Source organism: Pelmatolapia mariae, linkage group LG13 (assembly GCF_036321145.2).
Source record: "Pelmatolapia mariae isolate MD_Pm_ZW linkage group LG13, Pm_UMD_F_2, whole genome shotgun sequence".
In the NCBI taxonomy this organism is placed as follows: Eukaryota; Metazoa; Chordata; class Actinopteri; order Cichliformes; family Cichlidae; genus Pelmatolapia; species Pelmatolapia mariae.
The window spans coordinates 13,752,097-13,775,742 of record NC_086238.1 but is presented as its reverse complement, the minus strand read 5'-3'; the positions used below and the strand labels follow the sequence as shown (position 1 = coordinate 13,775,742).

Here is a 23,646-nt window from a genome sequence, read left to right as displayed (position 1 = left end):
GTGTGTTAAGTAGGCATTATATGCTTTTATGTCATTCAAAGAGCAAAAGAGAGGCTTTTTTATGTGCATAATGTTATTCAGCTGAAAAGCCATAGATGCTTAAAGCCAGAAGAGGGGTAGGAAAGAAGCTTGAAGGAATTTGCTGTTTGCTTCAAGCATGTGCACATGTGATCAGAGCTGTGTAAGTATATGCTGTGCTTGTAACCTTTGGCTGCTGATATGGAAGGATGTATGCTTGTAAAACTGCCTGGAATACAAAAATCCCAGCCTTGGAGTTTAGATTGATAATGGGTTCTGTTCGTTTGGAGCAACGTTTTGTTCAATTGTAGCACATTTTGAATATTGGAATTGAATTATGAGCTCAGCGGTGCAGAATATTAACCTGTCACACTGACATGTTCCTCAGTTGATTGTACTTGTTGTTCTGCTGCTTTCTGCTGTACCAAACATAAGATGACTGTTGGTCATATGATGTGAGATTTCTACAGATTAGCTCTCCAGTCAGCTCTACCTTTCTACCTCCTTTTTCTTTGTTTTAACTCAGAAGGGATTCATGATGCATCATTGTGTGATCAAATGTCTACTGTGACTAGGTGCTTGTGAAGATGACGGCATGAGAGGACTGTGCTGCGTCTTAGCAAAGTCATACTTTGCTGAAGGCTGCAGCATGAGACTGAAAGTGAAAATACGCTGAATCTAATTTTAGCTACATAGTGCATTCTGTTATCGGTGTTTATGTAGAACTAGACAGATTTGGTTTTTATTTATTTATTTATTTATTTATAACGGCCATCACTTTATTATTTGCCAGTAGGTGGAGACCTAGCTCCATGTTTATTGTGTGGACAGCTTCCTTTCAAGTGTAACCTTTAAAGATGAATTTTCCTTAAGGCAACATTTGATAGCACTGTCCATTTGTCTCTTCACAAATAGTATAATTACAGGGTTGACAGAGATTTCTATTTGTATTGGTGAGGCATGTTTTTCTCTGAAGTAGACTGTTTTATATTCATTGGTGGTCACAGTTAATAAGTATGTGCATGTCCAGCGATTTGAAGAACTCCCCGTGTTATTTATTTCATCTTTAAAATAATTTGATGGCTTTACATAGCTGTCATTTGGTTCATTTCTGCTGTTTTATTATTATTATTTTTAAAGTGCATTTTCTATGGACATGCTTCTCTGCAGCCACATTTTACTTTATAATCAGCCTTAAGAGTTTTACAAACATAGGGTAGTCATAGAATTGCAATTACAGGGTTGGAAAATTCTGTTGTAGCCTTTTATTTATTTATTTATCTATTTTTGATAAACCTTTTCACATGAATGTTTTCTCTTTTTTTTGTTTTTTAGGAATCAGCATAATTGTACAGAATCAGTGGGAGCGTTTGCCATTGTGGCATTTAGAGGTTACTTCAAACCATTTTTAAAATTTATCTGTGTGTTCATGTTAAGCTTTTGCTCAAGCAAATGTTTCATTTTATATTAGATCTCAGAGTAAATGCGCGAGTATAGAGTATTGCACAGGGGGTACTTTGAGCAAAAACCTGAACAGCGGTGATGAAAAGGTAACAGCTATATCAGAATACGTCTGTAATGCCAGAATCAAAATTGAACCATTACTTATTAAACTCTGCAGTTGCTCACAAAGTCTACACGGTGTACTATTACATTCAGTGTACCTTTTAAGTCGACAAAGGGGAAGAACGTCTGCAACAGAAACAACCACTTCCTTTTAGAGCCCAAATACCTTTTTGTGATCTTTGATGAACCCTAAGTTTGAAAGCTTAGCCTTTCAATCTCCTTCCTCTGTCCATTTATACATTTCCTTGGACTGCTCAGTACTTCAAAGCAGTGGTGCATAAGACCCTTAAGCAACAGGGCAAAATACCCCTGGGCCCTTTAAATAAATCATTGGCTTTCTCCCTGCCTTTTTTTAATGCCATTTGTGGAAGAGAAGCTAGCGAGGAAGGAGTCCTCTTGCAAATACACTAACAATAAGTTTCTTTTTTTTCTGTGATTTTTTTTTGGTCCACCCACATGTGCAGAGTGAATTTTATTGTAAAGTGGTAGCCTAATGCTTTTTTTAAGAGCATTTCTGAAAACACTGACAAATTGTAGTTTTATTTTGGAGGCAGTTTTATGTGATACAGAGGGGCCTTTGACAATTGAAACATAGTCACACAAGGACAAGAAACAACCCATGCAGCAGCTTTTCTGCTCCTTTTTTTCCCAGCTCAAAATACTGACACAGATTTTAAGTGAACACTTAGCCTCACCTTGTATCATATACAATAGAAGAGGTAAAAGGGGTCATCAGCTAATTCGAGCGCTAGTGGTATGAACCCCCGGCTTCTTCAATCCACACGCCAAAGTGTCCTTACGCAAGGTACTGATGATGCTGATCTGAAGTACCTTGAGGACAGAGCTGATGAAAATTTAGTGTGAATGCAGCCAGTCCCTTTTTTCGTATGCATTCAGTTTCACATTACCCTCTTTCCTCAAAGTGTGTGTGTGTAATAAGGTCTGCTGCCAGCTGGAAAAAGCTGGGGTTTCTGTGAAAATATGAGAGGCCTATGCAAATCCTACATATTCAACATAAAGAACTGAAACCTGTAGAATAACTTGGAGGTTTCCAGAGTGTCTGTCTTAAGTTGCTGCTTGTTGCTTTAGTGGACTTTAAATATTGCTAAATGGTACTTATATAGCACTTGAAATGATCAGTTGTTAAACTTTAGGGTTCAGTATCTTGCCCAAGGACACTTTGACAGGCAGACTAGAGGAGTCATGGGTGGTACCTGTGACTCTCCAACAGCCGTCTGTATCTCTTGAGCCAGTCACCAAATATTGAAATCTGGATGCCAGAGGCTAAGTCCGCATGTACAATAGCAGTAGACTGCTGCGTGTGAAAGTCCCAGATACATGCCAGTCACAGCAAACGTGTTACTGATATACCTTTAAGAAAAATGAGTCAGCGCAATTCTCCTGATGTTCATGTAGCTCATGTGCAAATTCTGTTTTTTTTTTTGTTTTTTTTTTTAAATAAATATCTGAAATCCTCTGTGTCTTGAGTGTTGACATGCAAGTAAGGAAGGTTTTCTATGAGATATCACCCATGGTATTTAATTTTTACATGATCAGTAATACATGTTGTATTTTTACAACATGTATTACTGTATGTATTACATCAAGGAAAAGAGGTGCTAATGCTCAGTGGATAGCCACTGTCATGTGAGGACGTGGTTATCATTAAGCCTCACAGAGCAAATTTATAAGTACTGTTGTTTTTGATCACTGAGTAAACGGGAGTGTATACTGAAACCACTGACTGGTGAAGTGAATAACGATAATCATCTTGCTACACTGAAATGCTCTGCCTCAAAACCTTGTGTGTTGGCACTCGTGTAGCTCTTACTTTGACATGTACCACCCACCAAAACATTGTTTTGGGCCAAACCCATACCCATACCTGATGATAGTCATCTCTCTTAGCGAGGCAGTGAACTCCACTGCTCCTCAAAAACAACTCAAGGAATGTGACAAAGGTCTCTTGGTGCTGACTCCCCGTACCTCATTCTGGTGGATATCTGTGGGATGCCTCAGAAAAGCTGATCCAGGGAAAGCGCAGCCCTGTGACCCACAGAACATGACAGATCCACTGCCAACACAAGAATTGTGTAAAGGTTTAAGGACATTTATACATGCTCCCTCTCACAGGGATAAATATGCAAAACTTTCCCTGGTCAGGTCTTCTTCCCAAGATCTGCATGGAGAGTAATGGATGATTCATTGCAATGCAGTATGACCTGTTCTTTCATTGTGTTAATATTCATGGTGTTATGATTAATTTTGCTCACTGCTTTAACCTGCAAGCATATGCCAGTGGCTGCATACTGTGCATGGCTTGCATTTATCGGCTCCTGGCATCATTCTAAACTCCGTTTGTTTAACTGTAAATGAGTGTAAATGGATACCTTAGTGGAGCAATGAGCATGTGTTTATTGAAAGTAATGCCCTGTCAGAATCACAGCTGGGAAAAACCAAACCTCTGTAACAATGGCATTCATTTGTCTGCAGCACAGAGAGCCTTTTGTGGAATATTGTTCATTTCACAAAGGGCCATGTTTGCACTCGCTTAGGGTCATACCTTCTTGACTGATATGGAACAGTAGTTTTCCACATGCCCATTGGAGTTGAAGTGTACTGCTGATTTTATGGATTAAGTGCTTGTTAGGAGCAAGTTTTCAATTTTAGTTTTACTCAGATTCTATTAGTTTACATCCAACAGTCACATTTACAGTTGTGTAGCTTCTCATTCTGAGGTCCGGGGTATTGCTTAGGGCAGTGGTTCCCAAACTTTTTTTGCTAGGCCCACCTTTGTTTTACAAGAAAAATGTTCGCGCCCCCCCCACCTCTGCGCGCGCACAAACACATCCTCCAACCACACACACCCATATTTTGCTCCATTGCAGTTTATTTCACACCTCAAACATTTAGTAATCAATTAAGCAAATACAAGTAATCTGCAATAAATTACAGGTAGTAATAAAATACACTACTAACTCTTTTACGCTATGTCCACACCTACACGGGTATTTTTGAAAACGCAGCTGTTTCGTCCACACGTAAACGGCGTTTTGAATGAGATTTTTTAAAACTCCTTTTTTGTGTTTACGTGTGGACGAGGAATACAGAGTTCGTCATGCAACGTCAAAGGTGTGTGCCTTTTTTTCACGTCACGCTGTGCGCCACGTTATTGTTTACGTGAGATAGAGACAAAATACTGTTACTGTTAATCTGACTATCTTCAGGTTTTACACACTTACATATACACACGCAGTTAATGTCCCTCTATTTAGAAAGGCAGAGGCGTCACGGTGTGATTATTTTACATGTAGTTGGGTTTTTTTCCTGTGTAATAATATTCAACATAGCTATTAATACATTTTTCAAAAAATGTCTGTCTGTGCAAAATGGGTTCAAAAACATAAACAGCTGTAGGATTCTGTTTGTCCGTGATTTAGACAGGGGGAACAAATTGTGGCAGGATCAGCCTGATATTATTTGTATCCCAGTGTAACTTTACTGTATACAGAGCTAACATCTCCAAAATGTCAGGAGTAGTTAGTACAGCAGGGCGATATGACCAAAAATATTTAGCACGATATACATTTGAAAATTTGCGATAACGATATAACTGACGATATAATTGACACTAGACAAAATACTTTACAACTCCACAACTTTATTAGTGCAAAAAAAACCCATCAATGTATTTTCCCTTCAACAAGCAGCTGTTTTTTATGTCCATTAAAGTTATATAAAAATGTAACAGTGCAAATGCAAATTCCTTGCTGACAGTTTATCCAAAAGGCATTTCCAGTGGAAATTGGCCGACATATCCTCAGCATAACCATGTATAATATCCACAAAACTTAAAAAGAGGTTATACACACACAATACGGTAATATTATGTTGAAGCACAGTACGTATCACTCCGCGAGGCTCCTGCCTACGGTAGCCGTAATGCTCCAACAATCCATCAAGCGGTGCGGGTTCGTAGCTTAGCAAAGTCGTACTAAAACATCTGACAGATTTTCGAGCGCCGTGTACCACATAAAATCGTTTCGAGGTCGGTAAACACAACCAGAATTCATACATAAGGCACACGGGATAATAAGGGGCACTGTCGATTTTCAGAAAAATCAAAGGATTGATTTTAAGTGTGCGGTAATAACGACGGCCCGCTAGCATGCGCTACCAAAAATAGTGCTTTGTTGTGTATCTGACGGACGAAAGCTAAACCAGTGCCACACCACTGAAGTTGCAGCATTTTTACAAACCAATTCTGTTTCATCCGTTTCATTCAACGGATCGTTGAGATCCGCTTTCGCTGTTCTCATTCTCCGTCGCCGCCATGTGCGTATGTAAACATAGGCACCGCGCATGCGCGTTTCACCCATATTCTATCGCGATATTTCATTTTCCTATCGTTGCCCAACATTATACCGGTATTACCATGAACGGTATGATATGGCCCAGCCCTAGTAGTTAGTCATTAAAACAAGTGTTTGTGAACTAAAAATCATGGGATGTGGGATACTGTTTGTCCGTGATTTGAACAGCCCAGCGCTCCTGATGCAGGGAAAACCAATTCTGCAGGGGAGACCTACCTCAGCACTTGTGCAGGTGAAACCAAAGGGAAGATATGCTTCACCATATTTTCTAGTCTTTGGCTTAGAACGAAGTTGGTTTGGAAACATATTCAGCTATGCTTCATCTCCTGCTTTGCGTTTCTGTGGGCACCCTGTGCTAGCAGTGTTCAAGCGTTTTGTTCTTTGTTTTTTTTCCCCCCTTTTTATCATACCGCGCCCCCCCTGCAATGACTCTGCGCCCCCCCCCCCCCCCCCCCCCCCCCCCAGGGGGCAGGCCCCACACTTTGGGAAGGACTGGCTTAGGGCATTTATTTAGTCTTTCATATACCTGAACCTTAAATCCATTAAAGGTTTCAAATGTTACCTTTTGTTATTATTTTTGTTTTATTTTGAGGACTTTAAATTGAAGTTTAACTCATAAAAATCACGCCCAGTATTAAAGGGGCTGTTTTCATGGGAAAGTACAGTGGATACGGTCTTGGTAAGCTGTTTATTCTAGCACATTTCTTTTTTGTTGCACCTTGTGCTAATGATTCACATTATTACCTCAAGGTGTTTCTGGGAAACGGTAACCATGCTGCTGAGCACACTGTTGCGACATGCTTTTCTATGAGTTATTTTGAGGTTATCTGGTCTGTCTGCATCGACATCCATTTGCTGCAGAAAAAAAAGCCGCCAGCTTAGAATAGCATCTCTCTGTTTAAGTGTTTTTTGCCTCACGCTCCCCTTTATGAATTCCTAATGCATTTGAGTGTTGGTCTTTTCTCTCAGAAAAGGTATATAGGAAGAAACAAACAAAAAGGCTTGGATCAGAGAATATCAAGGCCCTTTCTCTAAGGACAGGGCACCTCATGTAGAAGGTCACGAGCTCTAGTGAATAAAGCAATTTTTCTCAAGCTGATAGGTTTCTCTTATATTAGTGTTGTCAACATTCAAGCGGAAATTGTTATTATCTGCTTTGTAAAATGTACTCAGTCTAATAATCACAGCAACAACCAAGGGAGAACATATTCCTTCTCTAATTGAATCAATTGTTTAGTGTTCTGGATCATATTCTGAGCAGAAAGAGCACCATTCATAGATTACTAAGTTTAACACGCTCAAAGTGTGTAAACAACAGTTCCTTACATGTTCAGGCTGTTTAAAGAATACTAATGATACAGGTTTACTAGCTGACAGTTGTTAATGACCCCATTTACACATAAACATATGATTTGTATGAGAAAACATTATATGGATACTGATTACTGATATCAGTTCTATTTTTTTTTTTCAATTTGCATCTTGTATTAAAATCAGTTCTCATTATCTTGATTGTGCTTGCATTGAATCCAGTCTCCATATGCAAATCAATAAAAAAGTGGATGACTGACTTGTCAACAAACATGGTGCACACTAGCAAATTTTTCTTCCATTGCAGATGAGATGCTGAGATCTGAGATGCTGAGATCCGCTCACACTATGATCTGCTTTTATCTTGCATAACCGTTTGTTTTTCTTGCAGATGAACTGTCTGCATACAGATCGCACATGCGTTCAGTAGTTTGGTTTTAACAACCATAGTTAAGACAGTGTTTAAATATTGCTCGCTGGTTAACATAGCTTAAGAGGTGTAAACCTGTTCCACACTACAAGTTACTGGAAAGAAAAGGAAAAAGAAACTAGAAACATTGTTTGTTAAATTTTGACCCTGTGGCCAAATATTTTATAAAGATAAGCAGTTAAAAATACCTTGAGCATTAAAAGCACTACCTTAACAAGACCTAAAAAGTGAAAGCCATATTTTTTTTCAGTATGCTAATTCAGATTTTCATTGTGATGTGGCCTCATTATTTTTATATGAAATATTGTTGTTATTATTTATGCATTTATTTTTGCTTGACCTAGTCTTTATATACCTGAACATAAATTTCATTTCTCTTTAAGCCAGTTTGAACATCAAAGGTTAGTTCTGGAGTTTGTCCATAACCACATTTGCTTATGTGATCTCTTTCACTCCCTCTTTCTGTCTTTCCACCTTTCTGAATGAGGCTTATTTATTTATTTGTTTTGGTTATTTCTTCATAGCAGTTGTGATATACATGTTTATTTTTCATTAGCAATGACTTGCAGGTTCCACCTTTCTCAGCCCCCTGTTGCAGCAGTAGAGACTTAACTGCTGGTGGCACCAGATTATAATGTGCACCTAGTACATTATGTCCATACCAGTTTAATAGAAAGAAAAGTTGCTGTATTTTTGGGAGTATTAGAAATAAAACTTTTGGGGTTTCTATATAATTTGTTATATTGCGGTACCTTAATATCCTGAATAGGGTTAAAAAAATAATGCACATGTCCTTAGGGTCAAAATATATTTTCATATGTGTACTTCACATGACCTTTAACATGTTAATGGAAGGTCAGCACAATACCTTTTCTTTTTAATGCACTGTACTGCTGTGTCATGATAGAGCAGGTTTGACAGTCTGTAATGTTCACTTTTGTCAGTGTAAATCTCAAAATTTGAATTCATTTCTCCTTTTTCCAAACAGCTCTTTACTCCATCATACTAATCTGTGTCTTCCTGTGGATCCCCTTTGTTTACTTCTACTATGAAGAAAGGGATGACAACAATGTGAACAAATGCTCAGTAAGTGTGCACCTTTCTTTTGCTACACACAGCTCTGTAAACTGCTGAGATGTGGTCCATATCCTAAAATAATTTCATTTGAATATTGTAGCCAGTTCAAGTCAACTTGCACCACTTCATCTTTTATTTTTATTTCATTGAAAATCACACAAACCTTCCCAAAGCACCCATGTTAAAGTGGATTTTATCAACAAAGTGGGATTGTTTATTAAGTATTATTATTTATTTTCTTTTCTTTAATATTATTTCATGTAGAATTAAAAAAAAAAATTGGATCATTTATAATTCTCTGCCAATAACTTACTTTTACATTGCTATGCTGCTTGTGACTAAAATTTACAAGCTTGAAAATCATTTGCAAGTAATTGCAGATACAGTGTTGATTGTTTGACTACTTGTGGTGCTGTAGAGCAATGTTTTCTAATCTGTCACAAGACACACACACAGCATGATCACAGAAGGAACAAGGTGAACATATTTGCTGAATGTAAAAGGTTGTAATGGTTGATGACAGTTAGACTATGTACTCTGTACGTTAAAAAGACTTAAAAAATAAAGACATCAAATGTTCTGTTAGGTAGCAAATACAATCAACATGCTTTTAAGGCACTGGCAATGCAGGGGCAAACTTAAGTGAGCTCTCTGTAACCTGGTTTTAAACCATCCATGTCCAATAAAGCACCATCACTTGCTTTTTTATTGAACTCAAGTTTATATGCAACTTAAGCTAACACACTGTGTGCAAACTTGCATGGACTACAACAGTAAGACATTGTACTACTTTATGTGCTGTATGCCACAGAAAACAAGTGTGATTTATGCAGTTTTGCTTTGTGGCATGTATGTAATTTACTGATGGCTAAAATCAACATTGGCTGGTAAAGGAATTCAGGAGGCTAGCCAACTCGCATTTCCAAATGTATCCATAAGTTACAGACACTAGTTAGGTGGTAATTGTAGCTAAACTGAGTTACCAACTTCAAACTCGGAGTTTTTCACTTCATTTTTGTTAACAGGCAATAACTAACACTAGCCAGAAAAAAGACAGGTTAGATTTGATAAAAAAAAATCAATTACTCCATGATAGTTACTCCAAATATCTGACTGGTGTTAACTGTAGTTTTCCTCTGAAAGGAACGACCAGTCAGGATTTTTTTTTTTTTTTTTGAGATGAAACAGGCTTTCTTCTGCTTAATGTTTGCTACCATTAGCTCACCTGCTCTCAGTTTTTAGGTAACATTTCAGTCTGCAAGGCACATAACACATGAAGAAAAGTTACCCAACAGATGTTTCACGAATTTTATCCAACACGTTTCATTGTGGTAATGAAAATAGTCACCCCAATTTACTGAGCCACTGCATTAATTCAGTGAGACTTTAGAAGATGCTTTAGTGAGGGATTTTACCATTTAGTAATTTCACGAGCACCAAACAGCAGCTATCTCATAGTGCTGTTTCTCCCATGCATGTGTCAATTTTGAGCTGACAGAGGCACTTTCTCTCACAGATTGGAAGGTCCTTTGTATTGTTACTTTAAAAGCCTTGAATAGCACCAGGAGTGACAGTTTATCTCTGCCAGGTCAAACAGGATCTACACTGGCTCTGTATAGTTCTCACTCTCTATAGTCCTTAACTGAATGGAATATGACCCCTTCCCTCACTCACAATGAATAATAATAGTTCACTTCATGGCTATGATTGACCAGTTAAATTTTTTTTTTCATTACAGCAAGTGAAAAATGCTCTGAAGTACACAATTGGATTCGTCATTGTCTGCGTGGCGCTTCTTTTAATTGGGTGAGTTGGAGACATGGTTGGCTTCTTCTGCTTTAGTACACGGCAGGTACTCGGGTGTGGATACATCATTGTGTTGAGTTAATGAGAAGACGATCCCTTCAAACAGCTACAGGGCCATTTGTCTGGCCATGATAAGCCATTCAGGAGACAAAGCTATGTACCTTTCTCTAAATAAGTGGTTTGTTTTTGTGTATGAGTGCTAACTAGATTCTTTGAATGTTCTGAGTATGCAGAGTACATTTAAATAGACTATGTGATCTTTGTTAGAAATTCAGCATTTAGACATTTTCAGCCATGCTCTGTTTATGTGCAGATTTAAAACTGGTTGTGTTTAGCAACACCAACACAACATAATAGATTTCCTTTGCAACCGTGACAGCAACACACCTGAAGTTCAACCTACGCAATTAAATGCGCTCTCTCAACCATTAAATGGTGCACTGAGAGAAGGCTTACCTGGCTGGGAGAAAAAAAAGGACACATGACTATACTTTGTTACAGCTGAAAGTTTGGATGTCAGGATGTTTTTATAGACAGAAGCAATTTCCCCCTCCTTTGCCCAATAAACTGGAACTATTGGTGCTTTGTTCTGGCAGTTGTTGCTTAGGTGCTTTGATTTTCAGCAACGTGATAGCTTTAATCTCAGACTGCTTTTCTGATACCAACAGACATAATGGCCCTGTTTGGGCAGTGTTCACTCAGTAGGTCTTTGCTTCATGTTACAGGCTTTTGTTGTCTTTAAACCTGGCAAGGTCACTGACTCCTTAAATAGCCTCTGATTGTTCACTGCAGGAGTTCTATTTATTTATCTATGTTTCTTAAAATCTGACTGCCAATGATGTAATACTTTCAGTTTTTTTAAACTTATTTTTTACAAAGACTGGCTGTCAGCTTCATGGTTAAGGTGCCCTCAAAGAAAAAGGCCCATTTTGTTTTTTAATTTGAAATCGGAGGAACTGAAGTCAAGCTTTGTCAGAGTTATAGTGAAGCTAGGTTTTTATAAGTAAGACACTATGTCAAACTTATTTTTTGGAACTACATAGAAGATGTGCACTAAAAATTTCAAAACACATTTTAAATGGCAACGAGAGTCTGTTACAGTGGTGATCAAAGATGATGGCTTCTGAATTCTGCAACAAGTAAAGTAAGGTTACTTCTCCAAAAAGAGTGAACCACAACACACAAAAGTTTGGAAATTAATGTCGATAAATAGACCAAAGCATGACCAACTCTACCAAACATTTCTCATCTGATGGATATAAGAATGAAGTTTTAAAAACCTTTATGTAGACACAGTTATGAAGAGTTGAGTAAGCTAACGGGAGCTTTTTATTTTCTTTTTCTAAAAACAAAAGTGAGACATATGATGGCCAAAGGAATTCACATTAAAAAGATAAAGTGCAAGTATGAATTCTAGAGGAAATACATATAACATCAGAAAATATCTTTGGGTCTGAATACTTTAGACTTAGTTTGGGATTTTTTGTTTAGATTGGTCTTGATTTTGCTAAAATAATTTTAAAGTGGAAACAATAAAATAAAATGTACATAGAACACTCAGTCCAACTCAAACCTAAGGTGGATGTTACTGTGGTAACAATTGGTGACATTTGCTTAAACTCTTTCTGCCGTGGTTGCCTGCTGGGGGTAACCCTTGTTTCTTTTTTCTGAACTGAGTAGTTTCTGTCCTGTTTCAGGTTTTTATTTGCTGTGTTGTCTATCTCTTTACCTAAAAAAAATACAAGTGATCTCTGCCAATCACCCAGTTGGGAAACGTAGGTCTCTTTATTACTCAAAATGTACATTAAAAAAGACTATCAGAGAGCAGAGTGGCGCTTGTTAATGTCTGTGTGGCAGCTGTTTTTCTCAAAACGACAAAACAGAGAAGCTTTTTTGAAAAATTGCAAATAACTTCATTTTGAATAATCAGGTGTTAATCATTTGAGCTATATGCTTACCGCTGACTTGTAAGAATTCTTTTGTAGTAACAGTAGTTTCAGTGATTATTATCCATTGCCATAATAAATTCCTTCTCAGCTATGTTATCGAAGTCAGTTTCATAGTCACATGTGTAAACATAGGCTATAATTACTGGCTCGCACCAATGTATGTCTGTATCTGTCTGAGAAACTGCTGACCTGACTGAACTGTTAGCTCAGCAGTTTATTGTGAAAGTAAGGAGAATACAGTAGGTCAGTTGCATACAGTTTAACAGTTGTGGTTTATGCCGAGGTAAGCAAATAGATGTTTTTCCAGAAACTGTTAATGCTTAAGTTTAATCATTCTTACGTGATATTTTTGTACTGTTTTTAATTAAATACAAGGTTTACTTTATTTTTAAATGATTTGATTAATATCTCAACTTTTTGGAAACTTTATTTTTTGGAAACCTTATTGTTATTCATGTACTGTCCTTTATTTAAAAGAGCAGTTTAATGTGCTGTTAATATGAATCTCTGTAAATCTCTCGCTCTGTGATGAGGACAAAGATAGCCTAGAAAGAACCACATTAATTTTATCTGTCTTAAAAATTCTTTTTCTAATTCTTACAGAGCGTTTGTTCCACTCGCCGCCCCACCCGGTCAGAATTCTACTCAGTGGGAGAAAGTACAATACCTTTTTGAGGAACTTGGGAGTAGTCGTAAGTACCCATTCTTTAGAAAAACGCCTACACTTATGTCTAATTTATGTCTTGTTTTATAACAGTTGTTCCCATGACTTATCGTATTTTTTCTCTTTATCACTTGAAAGTGAAACTACTTAATTCAATCCACCTCATCCTGTAGGATTTCCTTATTTCTACTGTCATCCTATTATCAAGTTATTATAATGTCAATTTTACATATAGCCTGATCACTGATCACAGTACTGTCCAGTACAGCTTTTCCTGTCTATGTAACACAGGGTTTTGGACTACCATTATAACCATGACTAAACACTTTAATACAATGCATAACCCTCTCCACTTTGGAGAGGGAGGATATGAGCAGGTAGCCATATCTTGGATGACTAGAAAATTATGTGGAAGTTTTGAAAGTCTCAAATTAGTTTTTAAATTAATAGACTAGAAATGTGGTTAATTTAAAGTGCACCATTGAAAGTTAAGTGGAACTAGAACATGTCAAAGACGAGATGTCAAAAATGGACTGAAATTGTTAATATGCCCTCTCCACATTTGGCTCACTGGAACCATCAGAAACCTAGGAAAAAACCCTCACCCATGTAATGTAATGTAAAATTGTAACAACTTGTACCACAAACCCTCTAGAACTGCCAGGCTCTGTCAAGCAACATCAGCAATAGTGGTACAGAATCCACTAATGAACAAGAACAAACACCACAATATCTGTCACATCTAAATACTTTATGTATTGTAGGAGAACAAAATTATGGAAAAGTTGTGGAGCCGATTGAACCGACCATTGCCTACATTTTAAAAGTTAATTCACAGTTGCCCACAAAAGATAAGAAGCACATTTTAATAAATGAATTGTTGTAAAAGTAGAACAGTGACTGTTTATCATCTCATTAACATCACATCCCTGCTGCTCTGCACAGTCAGCAAACCGTCCGGGACTCTGTTCTGCTCCACCCTGGCTCAATATCCCATCTGCAACTTATTTAGCACTACAATGATTATTCCTCTTTTATCTAACTATCGTGACCTATATAGTTATTGGTTAATAACAAATGTGTTGCTTGGCAGCCAGACTGGTTGAGTGTACAGCATTTGCGTTAATTTCTTTTAGGTAAAAATGATGTCCTCAGTGGCTATAGTTATAAATGGTTGTAATTTTTCTTTTTATTCCACACATCTGAAAATTCACCATAAGATGAATAAACCCATTTTAGGAAAAAGTCAAGAAATATGAGTTAAGTTACAAAACGACCCCCTTAGCTCTCCTAGTGTAAATATATATTTTAGCTTTCATTTGTGATTTACAGACAGGCTGTCTAGTAATCACTCTTAAATCAGTCTTTGTATTTGTCATAGAAAGTGCCAAGATCGACAGCAGAAGTCAAGCTTTGAAAACAGATTGCAATACTGCCCTAAATACTCAATAACTTTATGTAGCAAGCTTTTCCAGTCACTCTCTACCTGAACAGTCATATAAAATGTGATAAGAAATTATTTTATAAAGAAAATAGCTTGTGTTGATGCCTAACAACACTGTAAAAACTCCCTATTTGGGCATTTTCACTTGTTGAATGGAACAAAGGCTGAGAATATGCTCATGCTAAACACTGGCAAATGTGGACTCCTAATAGTTCTTTTGGCCTCTTGCCATCTGGGGATCAAGGAGGAAGTTGAACCATCTGCCTCTCTGCATAATAGTGGACCCCTACATGCTCTCTATAACCTTCCTCCTTTGGCACAGGGGGAAATTGCTCTGCTGCTGAGGAAATGTGAGGATGATCCCTTTTGTAATTCCCCATCTCTTCTCTTTCCAGATGGGAGGTTAATTGTGTAAAGAAAAGGCACTTTTACCACATAACCCTCCTGACTGCTTTGCAACAACTGTGCATTAAAGTCACTACCTCTTCAATAGTTCCAGCATTGCATTTGTTACAGTGCTCAAGTGATGCCTTAATGTTCTCCAGATCACTAGCTCTCGTGTTGGTATTCAAGACCATACAGTACCGTCGTGTATTTTTGGCCATGTCTCAAGGGGGAGAGTGCAGTGGGCAGTAGTCCAGGTTTAACTACTATGAGTACTTGAACAATATTCCTAACACTTAACTTATCTTGACTTTTTCCTTTCTTCAGCATTAAGAAAAGAAATTATAAACTTAAGTGCTGCCCCTGGAAGTAGACGCTGTAAAGCATCACTTAAAGATCCTTAATTTCACTCAAATCCTTTGGGTTAAGCATTTGTTTATCCATGACAGAAATGTGATGCACTTGTGGTTAACTCTTTAAAAAATTTTTTAAAGGTGTACTGATGCTGATTTTTTTGTTATTTTTTCCCCTCTATTAGCACAAAACATCTGGTGTCTGGCAGTATGTGATTATTAAAAAGTCCCTTCCTTTGAATAGATGACTAGTTGCTAGTTGCTTTTAATTACTCAGTCGCTCAACAGAAGTAGGGTGTTAGGGCTAAAGGAGTTCCTTAATAAACACCTTTCTTTATAAGTCTTATGCATGAGCACAGGCCTGTAGGGCTATATATATATATGTGGGGTTGAGATAAGAGCTGCCTCATTCCGTTTCTCTTGGAATCGAAGCTGTCCAGATGTGGAAGCACCAATGATAAAAGACAATATTCCCTATGTTTAAGCCCCGGAAAATCTGCTCAAGAAACCAAGAATACTGGCAGCAAACATGTATCCTTTGCTTTGTGTGGAGTTCATGAACAGAATGTTCTCTATGCAGAACATGATGCTATTGTCTATTTTACCAAGCTCAACACTAAACAAAGGCAGCAAATTCGCGATGAAACACTCGGGAGTAGAAAACACGTATTCACATGTTAATGTTAAGCCCAGCTGTCAGACTTCAAAGTTTTCCTTTTGCATACAATACAATAGGGAGCAGGTATATAATTTATCTCTATTTTCCACTTCTTTGTCCTGCTGCTTGTTAGATGCCTATAAAGGAAAGTGATAAATGATATAAACAGCACAACATACATGCCCTGAATACTGACTTAAAATTCCCATTCAAATTCCACTGTCAAGGAGAAAGGCAAGCAGAGCCACCTATGCCCGTGTTGACAGGTGGGCTGGGCATTATGAGGCTGCTGCTGAGAAAATACGGGATATCTACAGAGGGACAAATGTGTAGCTTTTTACTTGGAGCACTATGACAGGTGGGATCCTGACAGGGGAGTGTGGCAATCAGTCTCTTCATCAATCCCTGTCTTCTAACTCTAACTCTGACAGCTGGTGTGACACCTACTGTTGCCCTTGCCTTATGGGTGGTCCCCTTTCTGGCTCAATCAAAGGTGACACACATCAGCTCAACCACACATCAGAATTGAGAGACGCAGCTGTTAAAACATTGGCTATGATCAATGTATTAAATGGCAGTGATGACAAAAATGTTGAATAGGTGTATCTCTGGAAAAAGAAATTCTGTTCATTAAAATAACATACTAAATCCCAAGATTACCTGAATACTAACAAGCATTATCCCCATTCAATGATATAACATTTATTGTTGATCTGTGGGTATGGGGTGCTTACAAAAAAAATGAATGAGTAGTACAAGCAGCAGATAGTAATATATCCTGATTTTTAAGCTTTAGCCCTTCAGGCTCGCACCAAAACCACCAAATCTTGCAGTTCTGTGAAAAGGTATTTTCCTTTTTTTCCTTTTTTTTTTTTTTTTGCATATTTGTCCCACTTGTATTTTTTTTTTATTATCAAACAGATTTTAATGTTGTACCAAGATAACTAAAATAAATGTAAAAAAAAAAATAAATTGTGATTTTATTTATTAAGGGGGGAAAAAAGCTGTCCAAACCTACCTGCCCCTTTCTAACAAATATTTTCTTTTCATAAACTAGAAACTGGTTTTGCAACCCAGCAATAACTGCAATCAAGCATTTGCAATAAGTACCAATTAGTTTTTCACATCACCGTGGAGGAATTTTGGCCCACAGTTCTTTACAGAATTATGTTAATTCAGGAGTGTTTTCAACCATGACGGCCTGTTTAAGGTCATGCCAGTGTGTATCAATCTGATTTCACTTCAGCCTTTGACTAGGCCACTCAAAAACCTTTTTTTTTTTTTTTTTTTGTATTCAGAGGTGGATTTGCAGGTGTGTTTTGAATCATTGTGTTGATGTATAATCCAAGTGCTTTTGGCACAAACTGATGGCCTGACATTCTCTTTCGGGAGTCTCTGGTAGAGAGCCCAATTCATGGTTTCATGAATTACGCCAAGTCGTCCAGCTCCTGAAGCAGCTAAGCAGTCCCAGATCGCTACCACCATGTTTGACTGTTTTTATGATGTTCTTTTCAAGAAATAGCTGCTTTAGTTTATGCTCGATGTAACGGGATGCAAACCTTTCTAAAGGTTTAGCTTTCGTCTCATCAGTGCACAGAATATTCTCCCGAAAGTCTTGGGAGATATTTTTAATGTGTGAGATGACGTTTTCGCTTGAGAACTCTCCCATGGATGTCTTTTTTGTCTTAGTCTCTTTCTTATCTTTGAATCACGAACTCTGACCTTAACTGAAGTAAGTTAAACCTTTAGTTCTTAAGGTGTTGTTCTGGGTTCTTTTGTGACCTCCTGGATGAGTCATTGATGCTTTCTTGAAGTAATTTTGGTAGGCCGACCATTCCTGGGAAAATTCACCACTGAGTTTTCTCCATTTGTGAATAATAGCTCTCTCTGTGATTCACTGGTGTCCCAAAGCCTTAAAGAAGGTTTCCAGACTGCTATATATCACTGACTTTGTTTTTCATGTGTTACTGAGTTTCTTTAGATCATTGCAAGATGTGTTGCTTTTCTTTAACTTTCTTTTATAGTTCTTTTAGCCCACTTCACTTAATCAGACAGGTTCTGTTTCAGGTCTAGCAGTAAACAGTCCTGTGTGTGGCTAGTGAAAGTGAGCTCAGCTTTCCACAAATTTAGTTAAAAACAGGGGTGATTACTTTGCATAGCTTTTTTCCCTTAATAAAATCATCATTTAAACAAAAAACAAGGAATAAGTAAGGGGGAAAAACACTTCTTCACAGTACTGTATTTGTTTGTCATTAATTTGCTGTTCTTTCCACTGTTTGTAATGTATATTTTCAAGTAAAACTATACATTACCTAGAAAAATTTATTTAGAGTTGCACTTTGTATGAAAGGTAAATGGACTTTATTTTCACAGTGGAGAGCCTCGAATCTAGTCCCAATATTAGTTTTCACTCTCTTCCAATCACTGTGGATACTTTAAAGACCTCCCTGTAGACAACTGGAGCAAATGATAACAGTTTGTGGTGTTTAATACATTCAATGCAATAGGATTTGAACAATTTTAACATTTCAACTAATAGCAGGACTCAACGAACAGCTGCCTGAAAAACATTACTAAAAAAATAAAAAGAGCAGAAATTGTGATCTTGAGTTTGTACATTTTATGAGTCCATCGCTGTGTCCTTCAGAGGTCAATGGCACATCTCTAATTCCTTACTGGATTTTCCTTCTACAGATGGTCTTCCTGCCCTGTCTTTCTCCATCAGCTCCTTGACCTTGATTGGCATGTTGGCAGTGATCACTTACACGGTGAGTTGACAAGTGGTCAGTGTTATTTCATGTGTTCATTGGAGCAACATTCAGTTCATCTGCTTGGTAATTAAGCAGTTATACAGTGGGATGACTTCCAAAGCTTACCAGCTCTGCAGCTTAATAAAGTTTGTGGTTATTAAGACACAACAGACTGACTTATAAAATGATTTGACGTATGAAATGGGACTAAATTGTTATCTTTGTTTTGTCAAACATACCAAGTTTGATTTACCCAGTGGTTATAATTTATTTATTTTTTTAGCTTTTAAAGTCTTTCAAGTGCACTGCAGGTTTTGTGTACAAATGGTTTCTCATAGTATTGGTTGACCTGGTGATGGAGTTGCCTTTTACTATTAGTAATGTCTTGCGATCTTAAAGCTAAAGCATTTAGTTGCTGAAATTGTTTAGGCTGCTGTCTTTTATCTAATAACCCGAGACTTTTGATGTATGGATCCTCCTCACAGCCTTATCAGCCACTTATCTCTTCTCTCTCTCTCGCGTGCGTGCGCTCACTCTCTCTCTGTATATTTGGTTATATATTGATTCTGTTTTTTGCTGGGTCAGAAAAAAAAGAACTTATGAAAAGTTGTCTATTTTTCATAGCTTTCATTGTTTAACTAATCTGTGAATAATACCTGGAGGTTGTGGTTGACATGGGTTAGTGTCTGTTGGGGAAAAAATACAAAAGCGCTATTAGGATCAGCCCAGGCATTGAGAATAACACTGACAACCAACTTCAATCTATCGAGTTTCTGTTGAGCTCAAAGAATCCTATCTGACAGTTGAACAACAATTGAATGTGGAACTCTTAATGAATAATACACAACCAAGTCAAATAAGTTGTCGAGGCAGTTTCCCTTTAACACAAAAAAAATCTATCTCATCTGGGAATTTATCCACTGTTCTCTCACCTTTGTGTAACCGTTCTCCAAAGGGTGGATAATTACCTAGTACATTTTGAGGATGGAGCTGTGCTCAGATATGTTCTGGCCCATGCTGCTATTGACCAAATGCCCTGAGGAAATCAAAACACCCGGCGTGTCTTTGTTTTTGATGTTCCTTGTTTTGATAAAGTCAATCAAAGAACTCAGGCTTTTAGGCGACAGCAGCAGCAGTCTGTACCTCTTTTATTGTCACAGCCTCAAAACAGAAACTCTTTTTTTGTGTGTCTGACTTTGAATAATGTCCTTTTATCTGCTGTATCTCCTCTCTTCTCTAACTACAAGTGTGAAAACTGTTGTAGGTTGCAACCTACCGGTATTTGCAAAGAACTGTCTAATTTATCATCTTATGCTACTAAGCCCGATTAACTTAATGGAAGCCAAGTGACAGGTTCCATAAGCAGTGGAAATGTTGTCCATGACTCCTTTTGCTAATTTATCACCACCCTTTGTGCAGAACTCGCCATGTACTCTTAATGCACACAGCTCTGTGATGTAAACACTATACAGCTCTGCAACCTGGTGCACTTAAATTTCATTCACATTGAAGTAAGGCTGCACGGCTTTCTTTCCGTGTGCATAGTTCACTTATTAGAAGCAACTTAAACAAAACTCAAGCAATGCTATTTACCTTTCTATAGACAGAAACAGTTAATGGCTGCTAATGACTATTTTATTGTTGGGGTGTTCTGATAAAGTATGGTCCTGTCAGTACTGTAAATCAAATAGAGCTCAGCTTTAGAGAGATTATACATTGAGTTTAAATTCAGTAAATATATTTGTTTTTCTAATATATTTTGCAAACATAGTGTTTTGCACTTGATAGCAACTTCAACTATTTTAATCTGTTTTAGAGGGCAATAAATAAGAAAATATTTAATGAAAAGAATTTAAGTACACAAAAACGAACTTTTTCTTATCCCTAATTATTCTGTAATCTCCCACTCTGCTTCACTCAACCCAATGATATTACAAGGGATCAGCAAAATCTCAAAGCTCATGCATCATGTGAGATCCTTTGGCATCGTTTACTTCCTTTAAAAGCTTAGCTAGCATATTGACTTATGACTGTCATGGCTCTGTCTGCTGTTGAGATGCCATTCTCTTGCTCTTAAAGTGAAAGCCATAAAAATGCTGATACTGAATTAAATTTGGTTAATGTCTGGTAGTGTAATCCCAGACCCTGAAATTGACCTGGGCATAAGGTTCTCCCAGAAAATTGGAGTGATATCTTTTTTTCTAGAATTCTGTAACACCTTGAGGCTTTTTTTAAAATTTGAATAAAATTCGAATTAAATTTTTATATTTTGTATTTCATTTTGAAGTTCAAAGTTTGTGACATTGGATTTTGAATAAAACAAGACATAACTGCAGTGTGATAAGCACTTCCAAACTGAAATTCTAAACAAGGAGAAGTACGTGACATGAACAGAAGGACAGTATGTCCTTGAATGAAATTACTATTTTATAAACTTCATGTGATAAGTATATCTATTTATTAGGATGAAATCACAGACAGTATTACCAGCAGACTGTATATAATGCACACATGTAGTTACAGAGGTTTTGGATTCCTCAGTTTAAAACATCACTGATTGCATGTTAGTGTTATTAAGCTGCAGGTTTCCATGATATGAGAAGGTCAGATGCTGAATTATCAGCTATCAGTACAAAATATCAGGTCTGCATAATTTCTTACATTTTTTTTTATTATTTAACCAGTTAGTAGCGAGCACTAACTCTTTTCTTCATTTTAACCACAAGTTATTCCTCATTTGTCTTGGAAACCAACAGGGCACTGGTGTCAAAATACAGTACATTATTTTCTAAATGAAAAACGGTATAGTTTTTATATGGTACTAGTAGGCAAAAATAGTTCCATTTTAAGCTTTTTTTCCCCTGTCAAGTTAAAAGAATAAATACATTCTGTTTATTCGTTCAGATAATAATAATAAGATAAACAGCTATCAATAAAACACTGAATACTCCTACTTGCATTGCCCAACCCCAGATCCAATCTGGTTAAAAATCAGTGTAGAGACACAACCTCCAACGTTTCCAAATATTTAAAGGATTGTAGTTAATTATGAATTAGCTCAGTGGTTCTGCCAGGCTCTTCTTCATAATCTGAATCTGAATTTATTTATTTTTTGGTAAAAGAGAGGTTAGGTTCAATATAATCTTTTTAAAATAGTGCAAGTTCAAAAAAAGTCACAAAGTGCTTTTATAAAAAATTAATAAATTAATAAACTTAAGTGCTAAACTAAATTTGTTCAGTAAAATTACACAGTTGGCATGAATGGCTGCATAAACACTAATTTAGTCAGAAAAAATTTTTCAACAAATGAAATATTCACATGGGTTTTACGTGTCTGGTTTGAAAAGGCCTTAAGAGTGAGCACTTGACAACTGTAGGAAGGAAGAACTCCCTTTTAACAGGAAAAGACCTCTAGCAGAAGCAGTTTAGGGCTGAGGATGAGACAGTGTAGTGAACCACTGCCTAACATTACAATAATCATTATTTTAAAGCTAGTTGCTCTCTTCCCTGTTCACTTTAGGGTACAAGTCTGTTTTTAATCCTGTATTAGTTCTCAATGCAGAACAAATTGTAGTCTACAAAGACATGGTAACCATAATGTTCTGTGTCATGTTTGTGAAGATTATTTTGTTCTAACACCCTTTGCTAATTGAATCAAATGACAGAGAACCCTGAATATGTTAGTTTAAATGAGTGGAAATGTCTTTTCACCCACTTCTATCCAGAGAATTTTATGCTTTGTTATTTCTTAACTGATAGCATTGAGAACTTGTGGGGGACCTCAGATCCATCCAGTGGAAACACAAACAAAGAGGCTTGTGTAGGAGACCTGTGCCCAACTACTTCTCCCTCTTCCCACTCAGCAGTCATGTGACTGAATGATTTCAGCTAGTGACTTCACCCTCAGCCAACACACACTTATTGAGTTGCATACACATTCCCACCTCCCCTGCTGAGCTATTTCTGGTTATTATTGACCACGGTGGGTTTTAAAATAACTTTAATGAGCATGCATTACGATGAGTGAGCTAAAAATGTACACTCCAGCAGAGGGAAACCTGTTTTGTCTTTCTTTTCGTTTCTTTTCTATTTCTCTCATATAGTTGCACATTTCAGGGGTGGGAAATGTTTCTCTTGGGATCTGGGACAGGTTTTCCTTTTATGAGTGTGTTTGATATTCGGGACATGCTCTGGCCTTAAGAGCTCCATGATTCATTGCAAGAGGCGACATTCGCCCGTAGCAGAGATCCTCAGCAGAGACTAATAATAGTGTAGCCTGACTTAGTATCCCATGCGACTCTCTTAATGCTACCTAACACTCAAAAACTAGTAAAAGTTGTTTTAGAAAAATATAGACTGTGACATTTCCCCACATGAAAAATGGAAGAAGGAGGGCAGCATCTTTTGACAGGACTTAAAGTACCTTTGCACAGAATGGCCCTTTATTTTACTATGAACCTGTAAAATGGCACACTTCCAAGTTGATAAAAGTGAGACAGCATTGTGAAAGCATTGGCCTGTTGCTTTTACTTTTATTTGTATTGATTGGTCTGTTTCCTGGTATTAAAGATGTCCCCCGTTTTTGATTAAAGTCCAGATGTCCCTTCAGGTGATTTAAGACCCCTGAAAGATGAAAGCACCCTTTGAATTTAACACAGATTTTCTCTTATTGTCTATCTTTGTGTGAAACTGTGCAGTGTTTATATATTTTATCTAACTTTTACAAAGAAATAGAATTAAATGACATCTGTTGATTTAAATTCAGGTGAAAATTGATTGCATCTTGATTTTCCTACCTCAGATGTCTATCGAAAATTATAATTAGAACAAGTTCTTCATATCCTAGAGAGAGGGTAGTGCTGT

At 37.2% G+C, this 23,646-nt stretch overlaps 1 protein-coding gene across 1 annotated transcript in view; it reads left to right on the top strand.

Annotated features, from left to right (window-relative positions):
- lmbrd1 (LMBR1 domain containing 1) overlaps positions 1–23,646 on the top strand; it is a 50,509-nt gene that overhangs the window by 6,626 nt on the left and 20,237 nt on the right. The window contains exons 4-7 of the mRNA XM_063491829.1: positions 8,687–8,784; positions 10,514–10,581; positions 13,134–13,222; positions 18,728–18,801. Coding sequence (XP_063347899.1) covers positions 8,687–8,784; positions 10,514–10,581; positions 13,134–13,222; positions 18,728–18,801 — 329 coding nt within the window. The remainder of the gene's footprint in view (positions 1–8,686; positions 8,785–10,513; positions 10,582–13,133; positions 13,223–18,727; positions 18,802–23,646) is intronic.